General features: G+C 45.0%; 1 protein-coding gene across 1 annotated transcript in view; it reads right to left on the minus strand.

Annotated features, from left to right (window-relative positions):
• TTC39C (tetratricopeptide repeat domain 39C) overlaps positions 1-13,161 on the minus strand; it is a 122,175-nt gene extending 109,014 nt beyond the window's left edge. Inside the window, exon 1 of the mRNA XM_008069376.1 lies at positions 13,085-13,161. Coding sequence (XP_008067567.1) covers positions 13,085-13,137 — 53 coding nt within the window. The 5' untranslated portion in view covers positions 13,138-13,161. The remainder of the gene's footprint in view (positions 1-13,084) is intronic.
• Between the last annotated feature and the right edge of the window lie 6 nt (positions 13,162-13,167).

Here is a 13,167-nt window from a genome sequence, read left to right on the forward strand (position 1 = left end):
GCAGAGATGAGGCAAGAAAATGCAATCCCAAAGCAAAAGACAACAACGATCTCAAAGACACCAAGGCCACAGCAGGAAGAGCAGCAGATACCACTCAACTGTAGGCACTTGGAGTGAGAAGCAGACTCACTATTCAAGCGCAGACTCCTATTTTCATAGAAAAGCTCCACCCAAAAAGGAGTATTAGCTCAAGCATGTTATAACAGGTTGAGCTAACATGTATGATGGAATGTGATTAATGTCATGGTTGAGGGTGGAACCTGGGCAAGTTCTGTACATCTATGTATCAACGTGCCCTGTAACCGATTAAATTATGTGTGTCTGTTTTCCCCCCTAAATACTTCCAAGCCCAAGCAGAAAACCATCATAAAGCATTCTATCCTGTTTCCTCACATTTTAGAAGAATCCTTTTTGTGGTCCCTTTGATTAGGTAACTTTGGGGCAGCTGTGCCCTGATTCCTGGGGACTTGGCCACTTTTTAATTTTAAAAAATTTTGTTTTTAATTTGCATAACCTACTTAGCAAAAAACTTGCTCACTTCCTGGGAAGGATATGGGTCCGTTTGCACCCTGAGATTCAAAGTTAAGAAGACTTGGATGGGAACAGGAAAGGAAAATAAAGTCACTTTGGGGTTGGAGAGAAACAGGTCCTATAAGCTAGTTCTGCTTGGAGTCTGAAGAAGAGAAGGGACCTCAGTGGCTCTCCATCCAGTGGCAAGGGTCAGAAGAACCCGTTCTGATAGTCTTTCCTGGAGCTGTTTGGTACTGGAACATGTGCATGGCTAGGAAAAGTTGGTATTTAGGGGCAGTGTGACCTAGAGGGCTCTTCACCCCTCAAGGAACCCTACACTTGGCACTTGTGGCCACCGATGCAATGCAACTTAGGCCCTCCCTTCTCCACCACACTCCTTCAGCCACAGCTGAGCCAGCCTAGGCAGTATCTTCTCTTCCTGCAGACCTACTTTGTCTGCAGAAAGACTCCACCACCATGCTGTACCAAGCAACCGGAGATTCAGCTGCAGAGACCAAATCTTGTCCTGAGACTTCTAGCTCCAAACTCAGTGCTTCTCAATGGAGGGATTTTGGAAGCCCCTGGGGCCATTCTGGGGGGACATGAAGACTACAGTGGAATGGGACCAAGGATGCAAGGCATCCCACAGTATGTGAGATCATTCAGCACACTGTCTTATGGTCTACACAACTTTTGAACATTTCCTGGAAGTTCATATGAATTACAAAACTGTTTGTAACTGGGCATGGAGGCTCATGCTTGTAATCCCAGCACTTTGGGAAGCCGAGGAAAGAAAATTGCCTGAGTCCAGGGGTTTGAGACCAGCCTGGGCAACTTGGTGAGACCTCATCTCTACAATAACTTAAAACATTAGCTGGGAATGGTGGTGCATGCCTGTGGTTCCTGTTACTTGAAAGGCTGAGGTAGGACTGCCTAAGCCCAGTACCATGAACATACCACTGTACTTCAGTCTGGGTGAGAGTGAGATTCCTACTCAAAAAAAACCCCAAACAAAACAAAAAATAAATAAAATAACTGTATTATTTAGTTCTAGAACCTACCTCCATTTACACAGAAATAGAAAATATTTCTTACACTGCTTAAATATACACTTTATCAAAATCTGTTCATGATTTTGGAAAACCAGGTCACCAACATCAACACTGCTTGTGGGTTATTTGAGTTGACAACACACCACAGCTGAACTAGCCTGCATTTGTAGCTATCACATACCACATTTAGCGTGTACAGTGAAAGCTCCTTTTCATATATTTAAAGCCAAGTAAAGGATTGAAGATACATGACATGCTGGATACAAATTAATTTCATTAATAAATTTATTTCATTTTTGCCATCCAATACACTTAAGAATCTTATAGCATACTGAAATTTATACCATGAAAATGACATATTAAAAGTATTCATTTGAGGTCTGTTCTTATATTTCAAACCTTACTTTGGAACTGTCCTCAGGGATCAGTCATCACTCAACTCCCCTATAAACATTTTTGCAATTCATCCTCTAATCCTGGACACCCATGAAAGTCAATGGTCTCTAAAGTTCTTGGTTTATGAGGGGTTTAATGATGGGAGCTAGGTTTTCTGAGACACTCGGTCAGCACACATCCCATGTCCTAATACAGGGAATTCATTATTCTGGCACCATACTGACAAAGAAGGCCTGGCTCACTGCAGAAATATCACACTTCTTATTGTCTTCACTGCAACATCCAATATTGTGTCTTGGCTGGTTATCCCTTCTTAAATTAAGGTTATATTCTCAATCTCTCTCATTCATATTCTCTCTCTTTCTCTCTCTTTCAATCTCTCTCTCTCTCTCTCTCTCTCTCTCTCTCTCTCTCCGCAGGGTCTTGGTCTGTCACCCAAGCTGGAGTGCGCTAGGATTATAACACCTCTCTGCAGCCCTGACCTCCTCGGCTCACTCCTCAGCTTCTCAAGTAGCTGGGCCTACAGGTCCATGCCCCATGCCTGGCTAACTTTTTAACTTTTTTTATATAGATGAGGTCTCGCTGTGTTGCCCAGGCTGGTCTCAAACTCTTGGCCCCAACAATCCTCCTGCCTTGACCTTCCAAAGTGCTGGGATTAGAGGCATGGGTCACCATACTGAGCCCTTTCTCTTAATATATACAAATAAGTTTGGTCTGTTGCTTTCTTTATTTTAAAGTGCACTTCGTCATTTCTCCCCTATGCAATGGCTTCTCACCTTCTTACTTCTCAAAAATCTAAATGTATTCATTATACACAGGTGCAAACATCTAACTACTTCATTTTTTCCTCTGATGAAGGTGTATTGAGCATTTACACTTGAAAAATATGTGTACTTTTTAATTACAGATTTATTTTTACTTCTCCTTTATAATACTATTTGTGCACTATATTGATTTACAGACATTGTATGCATAGGTAGGTTATTTCATCCATCAATTTCATTTAGAAGCATAAGAGGGGAACTACAAAATATTTGTTATCAAGAGAGGGCAGATAGTCACTACTCTAGAAAGCTTCACCTCTCAATCACTAGATTCTTTCAGAGATCAGTTATTTCTGAAACTCAGGACAGGGCTCTGGAGTCTGGGAGCTACATTTCTGCCTTTCTATATCAGGAAGGTGTCACAGCACCACTGCCCAGGGGTAGCCCAGAGCCCTGTAGGTGGACCAGATGTGAAAGCAAAAGCCCACCAGTTAGACTAGCCTTCCTGTTACTGGACATATCACTGAGCAGAGGACAGCTCACTCAGACAGCTATGATTCTGAGTCACAACTACCTGAGCCAGGTCCAGTTGACAGCTGTGGCCACTTTCAGAAGTAGGAGACAGCTTCATTAGGGGCCCAGCTTTCCCTGTGATGGTATTTGTCATGGCTGGCATGTGCTTGGTGGTGGCTTCACTCCTACTCAGCTCAGGGCAGCCTGGGATGCAATAAAGAGAAGAGGCAGACAGAGCCAGATGGGAGTTCTATCATCTGCCTTATGAGAGGTAGAACATCCGTTTTAGGGCCTCTCTGGAACACCTCAAATTGGGTCAGAGACGCATCCATGATGTCAGGATGGAAGGGGATGATGAGGAACACAAGGCTTTCAGAGGTCTGCGGGGCAGCTGCCTCTGAGCTGCACTTGCTGATGGCAAATAAAGGGGAAGGGCTGCACCTCTGTAAATCTGGGACCCCACATGACTCAAATAACCTCAGGAAGGCCAGGAACACCTGGAGAGGAAATCCAGGGATTACCTGTCTCTACTCACTCAGCCCTGTCAGACAGGCAGATGTGCAAACAATTTCAAGGCAACACAAGTGCTGGATATACAGGCAAGGGTGGGATGCTACAGGTGCACAGAGAAGTCGTACCACCTTTTCATGGAAATCTGAGCTGTGTCTCGAAGGGCAAGATACACCTGGTTGGATGATCTGAATATTCCTGCAAAACCAGAGTGGACGAGACAATGGGAGCATCACAGGGCCACATCACAGGACATGTTATGCCAGGCCAGAATGTTGGGCTTTATCATAAACATGACTGGGAGCCACAAAGGGTCTAAAACTTGCAGTGACACCTTCCCTAAAGACAGATCTCTCTGGGGGTTTGATGGGTAGCTTCTGGATGTCAGTGTGGTTTGCATATTGCTGGAGAACTTGTCCCAAAATGACTTTGATAGGACACTTTACTGTAAAGATTCCATGAGACAGGTAGTACAGTCCCTCAGACTCGGAGGCAAGGATCTCATCTCAACTCCAGCACTCTCGCCTACTGCAATGAGACTTAGCGTGGGCCACTTCATGTCCCTGTGCTTCCTCTCCTCCCTCAATCAGAAGGAGATGGTAAGAGCACCCCCTCACAGCTGTGGAGGTATTCAATGAGGAGAAAATAGGCAACTCTGAGTGAGTGAACCAGTCCATGTAAAAGCCACCTAATGCTTATCACTGTGTGTTGATTTTGATGTGTAAGAGGGAAACAAAAGTCACCTAAACCAGCAATTTCACAGATTTCACACAATTTCACAATTTCACAGTGGCAGGCAAGATTAAGTGTTAGTGACTCTTTCTGAGGTAGATTTGAATAAAGGTATGAGGCAATGCCTCTCACCTTTGCCTTGTTCATGGAAGATACTCCTATCAAGAACACAGACATTTCTGAAGAGGTGGACTTCCTGACTCTAGGGGCCATCTCTGTCATAACTGACAGTCTTCTTGTAAGACAGGAATAACTCACTGTTAGATGTGCGTATTTCTTGCATTCTGAAATTCTTGAGCAAGAAGGAAGAGATGGAGAAAGCAACCTTAGCCAGGGAAAAGGCTCACACTGCAAACTGCCAACCATCTTAACATAAGAAAAGCCCCATCTCAATCTTCAAATGGATTTCAAGAAGTCAAGACTTCCATTTCTACATATCATAACTTCGAACAGTTTTATATAAAAATATGTGTTCAGTCACTTGTTCAGAAAGCATAGTCACTTGTTCAGAAAGCATTCTCTCCACAGATTATCCCACAAAGGTTATTCAACCCCACATTGGACCCACTTTACAGAATAGGCAGCAGTATCATGAATTTAGGGTGCTGGGAAGAGAGTAAGTGCCATATAACAGCAGTCCCCCAAATTTTTGGCATCAGGGACCGGTTTTGTGGAAGACACTTTTTCCATGGAGGGAAAGGGGGTGGGGGGAGATATGCAGTCAAATCTCACTGCTAATGTTAATCTGTATTTGCAGCCGCTCTCCAGCGCTAGCATCACAGCCTCAGCTCCACTTCAGATTATCAGGCATTAGATTCTCACAAGGAGCACAAAACCTAGATCCCTCGCACACACAGTTCACAATAGGGCTTGTGTTCCTATGAGGATCTAATGCTGCTGCTGATCTGACAGAGCACAGAGCTCAGGCAGTAATGCAAGCGGTGGGGGGCAGCTATAAATACAGATTAAGCTTCGTTCATTCACCACTGCTCACCTCCTGCTGTACAACTTGGTTCCGAACAGGCAACAGACAGGTACTGATCTGTAGTCCAGGGTCTGGGGACCCCTGATGTATAAGACAGAAACCAGTTCCTCCCTACCTAACCCAACCCTTTTCATGGAGTACAGCTAGCACCAGGTAGTTTCAAAATAGCGGACACCTTGATCTTTAGTACACAACCATCTACTTTTCTGATTCATCTATATACTCTCTTCTCCTCAGTCCTCCTTAGCATTAGCCTCGTCAAGTCCCCCTGCTGTTACTGGTTAAGTAGGGGGGCTACCCTGGCAAAGGAGGTCTGGTGCAAAAATAGCATTTTGGGAGCTCAAACAGCCTGTGTGAAAGCTATAGTCTCCTGAAATACCACGATGTGCTTGGGAAATCTACAAGTGGTTTCAAGTGACTCGAATAGAAAGTGCTTCCAAGTTTCAGTATTATTTCTCCCTTCCTTTTTTAATTTTTATCCTCATCAAAACTTCATTTCACTCCACAGAGCTTCTCTCAAGTAAATGAGGAAAAGAAGGTAATCGCACTGAACTAACCTGTTAGTACAGTACAGTTAGCCTTCCATATCCATGAATTCCACAATCAACTACAGATCAAAAACATTCAGAAAGGAAAAAAGGCCACGTCTGTTCCGAACATGTAGACTTTTTTGTCATCTCCCCTAAACAATAATACAGTATAACAACTACTTATATAGCATTCACATTGTACTAGGTATTATAAGTAATCCAGGGATGATTTGATGTATACAGGAGGATGTGCATAGGTTATATGCAAATACTATGACATTTTCTATCAGGGATCTCACCATCCTTGGATTTTGGTAACCTCTGGAGGTCCTTGAACCAATTCCATATGGATGCCAAGGGATAACTGTATATACGACCTAAAGCACAGAGTCTTTTAAGGGCTCAAATCTTTAACGTTGCATGTTGGCACTAACGTACACACTACAGCTTAGGGTTTTTGTTTTTGTTTTTTTGTAATTTCCTCCAAACTCTATTATTCTACTGGGAGCTGCATTTTTTTTTTTTGAGTTGGAGTCTCACTCTGTCGCCCAGACTGGAGTGCAGTGGCCGCTCCCGGCACCGCAGCCTCGACCTGCTGGGCTCCGGCGATCCTTCCGCCTCAGCCTTCCAAGTAGCCAGAACTACAGGCGCCTGCTATCACGCCTGGCTAATTTTTTGATTTATTGTAGAGATGAGGTCTCGCCAAGTTGCCCAGGCGGGTCTCGAACCCGCGGGCTCAGGCAATCCACTCACCTCAGCCTCCCAAGGTGCAGGGTACAGGCTGAGCCACCGAGCCTGGCTGGGAGCTGCATTTTTAAAAAAGAAGCTCAATTAAGCCAAATGAATCTTTAATGAATATTTAATTAAGACCTCTTCAGATGTGCAATCATTGGGGGAAAAAATAGATGAGCCTTTTTTACAAACACACCCCTATGTTGAAGAAGATGGAAAAAGTCAACAGATGAGTTTCCTGTCCTTCCTGCCAGTTCCCTTAAACCATTTCTGCTTTTCATTGCTTCTCCTTTTCTTGCATTTTTGCATGTATGTACTCTCCTATAGACCCCAGCAGCAAGGCAGAGACACACTGCTGTCTGTGTGCAGCTGAAACATCCAGAAAACAGGGTGACCTGCAAGTTCTTCCTATCCTCCCAAGGATCTGGCATGGTTTTGAACAGAGAAGGGGCTCAGAGGCCTGCTTGCCTAACATTTCTTCCACCCGCCTTTGAATTTTTCCAGGAAGGCCCATTGTTTGTAACAGGGGTCAATAAACTTTTCTGTAAAAGGCCAGTGAGAAAATATGTTAGATGTTGTAGGTCATATGGTCTCTTTCAATGCAGCTCATTTCTGCGGGCACAAGCACTGCAGTTCATACATAACCAAATGAGCTTGGCCGTGTCCAAATAAAACTTTATTTACAAAAACAGGTGGCAGGCCTGATTTTGCCCACGGGCCATAGTTTGCCAACTCCTGGATTTTATTGAACCATCTCTGTAATAATACTGACTCCACGGTCAACATGCTTACAAAATAAGGCCACATGTCATATGGCTTTGTCCCATGTACCATAAACTGTGTTAAACAATTTAGGATCCATACATTCATTTTACACACACATTACTTACCATGAATTTTTCTTGCTTTTTATCATTAATACACTTTTGCCATTTTATAATGTGAAATAAAATAGAAAAGAGAATATCACAATTCATAGCTATGATATACTTGATATATAATACCAATTTGATATAATTCCCATATTGAATCCTTATTTATTCATGCATATTTTTCATCAATGAACATTCATAACAATAACCATAGTATGTTTCTCATTTTAGCTGACAGTGACTAAACAGGACTCTTTAATAATATATACAACCAGAAGTCAGTAGTAGTACTGGTAGAGGCAAGAACTGCAGATGTTTTAGGTAAACAAGAATGCTAAAAGTTGGCCAGGTGCGGAGACTCACGCCTGTAATCCCAGCACTTTGGGAAGTCAAGGTGAGAGGACTGCCTGAGCCCACGGGTTCGAGACTAGCCCAGGCAAACTGGTGAGAGCTCATCTCTACAATAAGTCAAAAAATTAGTCAGGCACAGTGGCGCATGCCTGTAGTGCCAGTTATTTGGAAGGCTGAGACGAAAGGCTCGTCTGAGCCCAGCAGGGTGAGGCTGCGGTGGCTGTGAGTGTGCCATTACACACCAGCCTGGGTGACAGAGTGAGACTCTGACTCAAAAAAAAAAAACAATGCGAGTTAAAGCAGGAGATGGGCTGGTGGTCTCAAGAGGAGGTGGGGTACAGTGTCAGGCCTATGGAAATAGGAACTGCGAAGCTCATCTGGGCCAGGAGCCCCAAGTGTCTCTCATGCTCCTCTGAGCTTCACCTCTCCTGTCAGTCCTCTGTTCAAAAACAATTTAATATTTCAAGCTAAACAGAGAAAAAGATGATGTTGGAAACCCTAAAGAACCAAGAGTTAGCCGGGCTCGGTGGCTCAGCCTGTAATCCCGCGCTTTGGGAGGCTGAGGTGAGTGGATTGCCTGAGCCCACGGGTTCAAGACCCGCTTGGGTAACTTGGCGAGACCTCATCTCTACAATAAATCAAAAAATTAGCCGGGCGTGGTAGCGCGTGCCTGTAGTTCCAGCTACTCGGAAGGCTGAGGTGGAAGGATCGCCGGAGCCCAGCAGGTCGAGGCTGCGGTGGCCGGGAGCGGCCACTGCACTCCAGTCTGGGCGACAGAGTGAGACTCCAATTCAAAAAAAAAAGAACCAAGAGTTCAGGGCTGTGACGGTCACACCGTGGACATTGGTCATGGTCAAAAGTGAGCTGACTACATACTTAGCAGCAAAGTAACCCTGCAAAGAAGCACTAACTCATAGGAAACACGAACCAACCAGTGGTAAGAAGAAAATGGCAGGCATGGAACACGCCATCTACATAACAGTCTGAGAATACTAATCCACTTGCAGCTCTGAACCCCTCTCTTCCCAATGCTACTGAATGTCTCCACGTGGGTTTTCCACTGTTTCCCAGACTTCCATTTAAACCTCACCACCTCTCACATTCTCCTCTTCTTCTTCCCCACCCCTCCCAACTCCTTGTCAGCTGACTCACTTCTACTCCATCTTGATGCTCAGACATCATTTTGTCTACAATTTAGGCCAGGCTAGATGTTACTTCTGTCTGCTCCCACAGGCTCCAGTGGATCATGGATGTCTCCCAGTCTCCCCACCGCTGCCAGTCTTACCTACGCCACAGCACCTAAACACCTAGAGCCTATCTTGTGCACAGAAGCCACAGTCTATCTTACCATGTGCCTGAGCACCTGAAGATCTGAGTGTGTGTCACAACAATAAAGAGTGGGAAAGGGAGAGGAGCGAGTACTGTACTGCTGGATTTGAATACTAAGACCGAGATCAGGAGTTTGATTTCAGGTGGGCAAGATCACGAACTTACAAACCTATGTCTTTGGGGTCAATGCTGAAAGGCCTGAAGCAGCACAAATCTGTCCTGACCTCTGGGAAAACATCTCAAAGTGCATGATGGTGGATCCACCAGCAACAGGGCAGCTTGTTGCTACATTATTACTGTATCTCCAACAGAATGGCAGCCATGTTTCCAAAAACCCAACCAGGGAGTCGTCTTATATCTCATAAGAAGAGTTTCTAGTGTACACTTATTTCTAATTCCTGTGTGTATGATAGCTGAATTATATGATAATCAGACTTTCTACTAATTCAGAATGGTCTTCATGATAGTCTGTTTCAAAAAAGTAACCACATCTCATCAAGTAGTTGTTGATGAAATCGTTCTCATCCTAGTAATGGGGCGTGAGAAAATGACCTTCTTGTTTTAATACAAACATTGTTACACTAGAAATAAAACTTACTTCTATCGCTAAACTATAATGATAAGACTCTGGAAGGCTTACTAGTAGGGGAAGGGTACCATCACGGGACAGAACAATCATTAAAAAAAGAGACAGATCTGGAAATTCGGCTATCTCTGTCCCTGCCTGTCCCACAGATAAACTGAGCCAGAGGTGTGTTCCTCAAACTCTTATCACCAAGCCATTGCTGAGCTTCAGGAGGCCATTCAACTTGGGAACTGGAAGAGAAGATTCCCAATGAACGATAAGACTTAAATCTTTCAAACATAATTTGTGAGGCGAACTTTAAATTTAAAAGTCACCTACATACAGGACATTTTCTCTTCTACTCAAACTATGCAGTTAAGAAGAGAGCAGAGCACTGTCGAGGAAGGCCATCGACTACAAAAGCTACCTGGTGTGTACTGTGCACTGACACTGTACCAGCAACCATGGGATTATTTCTTTTCATTCTAACAACCATATTATGATGTGGGCACTATCATTGCCACTCCTATTTTATAAGCAAGGAAGCAAATTCTGAGAAGTCAAAGTCAGCATCAGCAGCTGCAAAAGCAGCAAAAGTAGGACCAGATCCCAGGTTGCAGGACTCTGATCCATGTCCATACTTCTACTCAAGTGTGTTCTCCAGAGCATGCATCTGAAGCATATTTTGGGAGGTGGAAAGAATGCAATGGCTGTCTATATCAAAAATAAATCAGATGGGGCCAGGGAAAGATGACAGGCTAATGCTGTTGCTGTCCACCTCTGTCTTCTCCCCTCCCACCAACCTAAAAACTCCTTTCAGCATTGCTGGAAAGTAAGACTGCAGAATGGATGACAAAATATAATAAACATAGTGAGGGAAGCAGAATGATAAAATGAAGAGTCCTTGATTTAGAACTAGTGTTTGTGTACTGGTGCTTAGCCTAAAAACTAACCCTCCTTACAAAGCTGTTACAAGATGCCCGTCACTCTTTTTTTTTGTCATCAGGATAGTGAGAATAGATAAACAAATGTGTCTAACACGTGCTTGGCAGAGAGCAGGTACTACAATATTGCCTTTTTTTCCCTTCTTTATCTTCAGTTTCAATTTCAAAATACAAGCAGACAGCTCCTCGCTACACGGGTAAATCCACCCACAGCCACCCACAGAGATATACCTCTCAAGGTGCATCTCTCTGCTGTTGCTATGAGAGATTTCCAATCACTCATAACCTGCTCCCTATTAACAGTACATAAAATTGCCTAGGTAAGGCAAAAAAAAATGCATGCTTTCAATGAAAAGGCAACCATTAGGTAGTATTTCAGTATACTAAAGCAGAATGGAGTTTTTGAAAAAAGACCTTTGAAATAAATACCACACATGATTTCAAAGCAAGAAGTATTGAAACACGCAAGAACCTTGATCAGCAACTAAGAGTAAATCTGACGATATGACTTTCTCCATCTCTCTATCATACAACACAAACCGGTAGTCTAAAAACAGCCACAGCACGGTATATGAAGCATTCGACTTTTTCTTTTCATGAAATACATTTTCAGAGAGCTAAAAACACCACCAAAGAGAGATTGTAGGACATGTCAATACTTTAAATCCTCCATCAACAACCTTTGTTGAAACTCCAGCTTGAAACCAGGCCTGTGTCCTTTAAAAATGAACTATTCTGAGGAAAGCTAAGAAGTTTTTATTTTCAGACCAAAAGAAAAGCTGATTTAAAAGTAAAATAGCTTTAGTGAAAAGTTCACAGTTGTGAGATACTTGCTTGGCCATTAAGAATGTGGAAGCTCAGACGGGCTCGGTGGCTCAGCCTGTAATCCCACGCCTTGGGAGGCTGAGGTGAGTGGATTGTCTGAGCCTGAGGGTTTGAGACCCACCTGGGCAACTTGGTGAGACCTCATCTCTACAATAAATCAAAAAATTAGCCGGGCATGGTAGCGCGCGCCTGTAGTTCCAGCTACTTGGAAGGCTGAGGCGGAAGGATCGCCGGAGCCCAGCAGGTCGAGGCCGCGGTGGCCGGGGGCCACTGCACTCCAGTCTGGGCGACAGAGTGAGACTCCAACTCAAAAAAAAAAAAAAAAAAAAAAAAAAAGAATGTGGAAGCTCACAGGGTAGAAACCATTTCTTGAGGTCTGAAACTTTAAGTGTCCTATCCCTCTCCTGCCTCTTGTTCTTGCCGACTGTGGCTCTCCATCACAATTGCACTCGGGTCCTTTCATTTCAACCAGACTACCAGGTCTCAAAAAATGTGAGGCATATAGCCTTCGAACGCGTTCCGGAACGCTGCTGGCCAACCTCCTCATAGCTTGTCCACACTCAAAGGGCAAATCACAAACTCGCTTCCTAAACCAGAACGCTCATGCTTCAGGTTCTCAGTGAAACGAAGCTTCCTTCCACACCCACAAGAAAGCGACGAGGTTTCAGCTCTTCCACTTTTTCTTTTTTTTTTTTAACAAGAAAAATTAATTGAACAAACGTGGCTTTATTTCCATTCATATATATAAATATATATGAATATGTATCTATATTTTTCAAATATCTCCATTCTTCTTCCCTCCTCTAGGCTAGAGAAATGATTAATCAATACGCTCGCTTAAAAGGTATTAGGGAATCATTTTAAGGACTGAGTTTTCAGAAGTCAGACGGAGAGACGAGCGAGCAGAGTTGGGTTGAAATTCGTAAATTCCTGCACGGCAAGGCAACGATGCGTATGTGTTTTCAAACAATAAAAGCGTCTGGAATGCACGACCATGCAAAGCGATGCCGGGCGCAAGAAACAGGCAGCCGGAGCGCTCCGAGTCACAAAGGCTGCCCCGGCAGCACGCGAGCCGGAGTCCCGACACCGCCAGTCCCAGGCTCGCCGCTGCCCCAAATCGCATCCGGTCCCAGAGCCAGGGGACCCGGGACCCGGCGGCCGCTGGGCGACTGCGAAGCGAGGTCGACGACCCCAGGCGCACCTCTCGGAGGGGGAGGCCGGGAGGCAAGGGCGGGAGGCTGCGGAAGCGCGCGGAGGACGCGCGGCGGGTCCCGGGGAGGGAGTGGGAAGGGGAGACGTGGCGAAGGCGCAGAAGCGCCGGCTGCAGATCCGGCCCGGGAAGGCGACCGGGGACCGGGAACTAGTGACCGACGGGAGGGAGAGGGGGAGGGGCTCCTGGGGGCCGCAGGGCGCAGCGCGCGAGCCGGACACGAGGTGCGCGCGGCCGGGGCGGGAAGCAGGGCGCGCCGGTCACCTGTATTGTTTGAAAAGCTGGTCCGACTCCCTAAAGCCGTTGTTGAGCAGCATGTTGATGCCGGCCAGGGCCAGCTCCGCGTC

Source organism: Carlito syrichta, unplaced genomic scaffold (assembly GCF_000164805.1).
Source record: "Carlito syrichta isolate Samal-C Ts95f unplaced genomic scaffold, Tarsius_syrichta-2.0.1 Scaffold311970, whole genome shotgun sequence".
In the NCBI taxonomy this organism is placed as follows: Eukaryota; Metazoa; Chordata; class Mammalia; order Primates; family Tarsiidae; genus Carlito; species Carlito syrichta.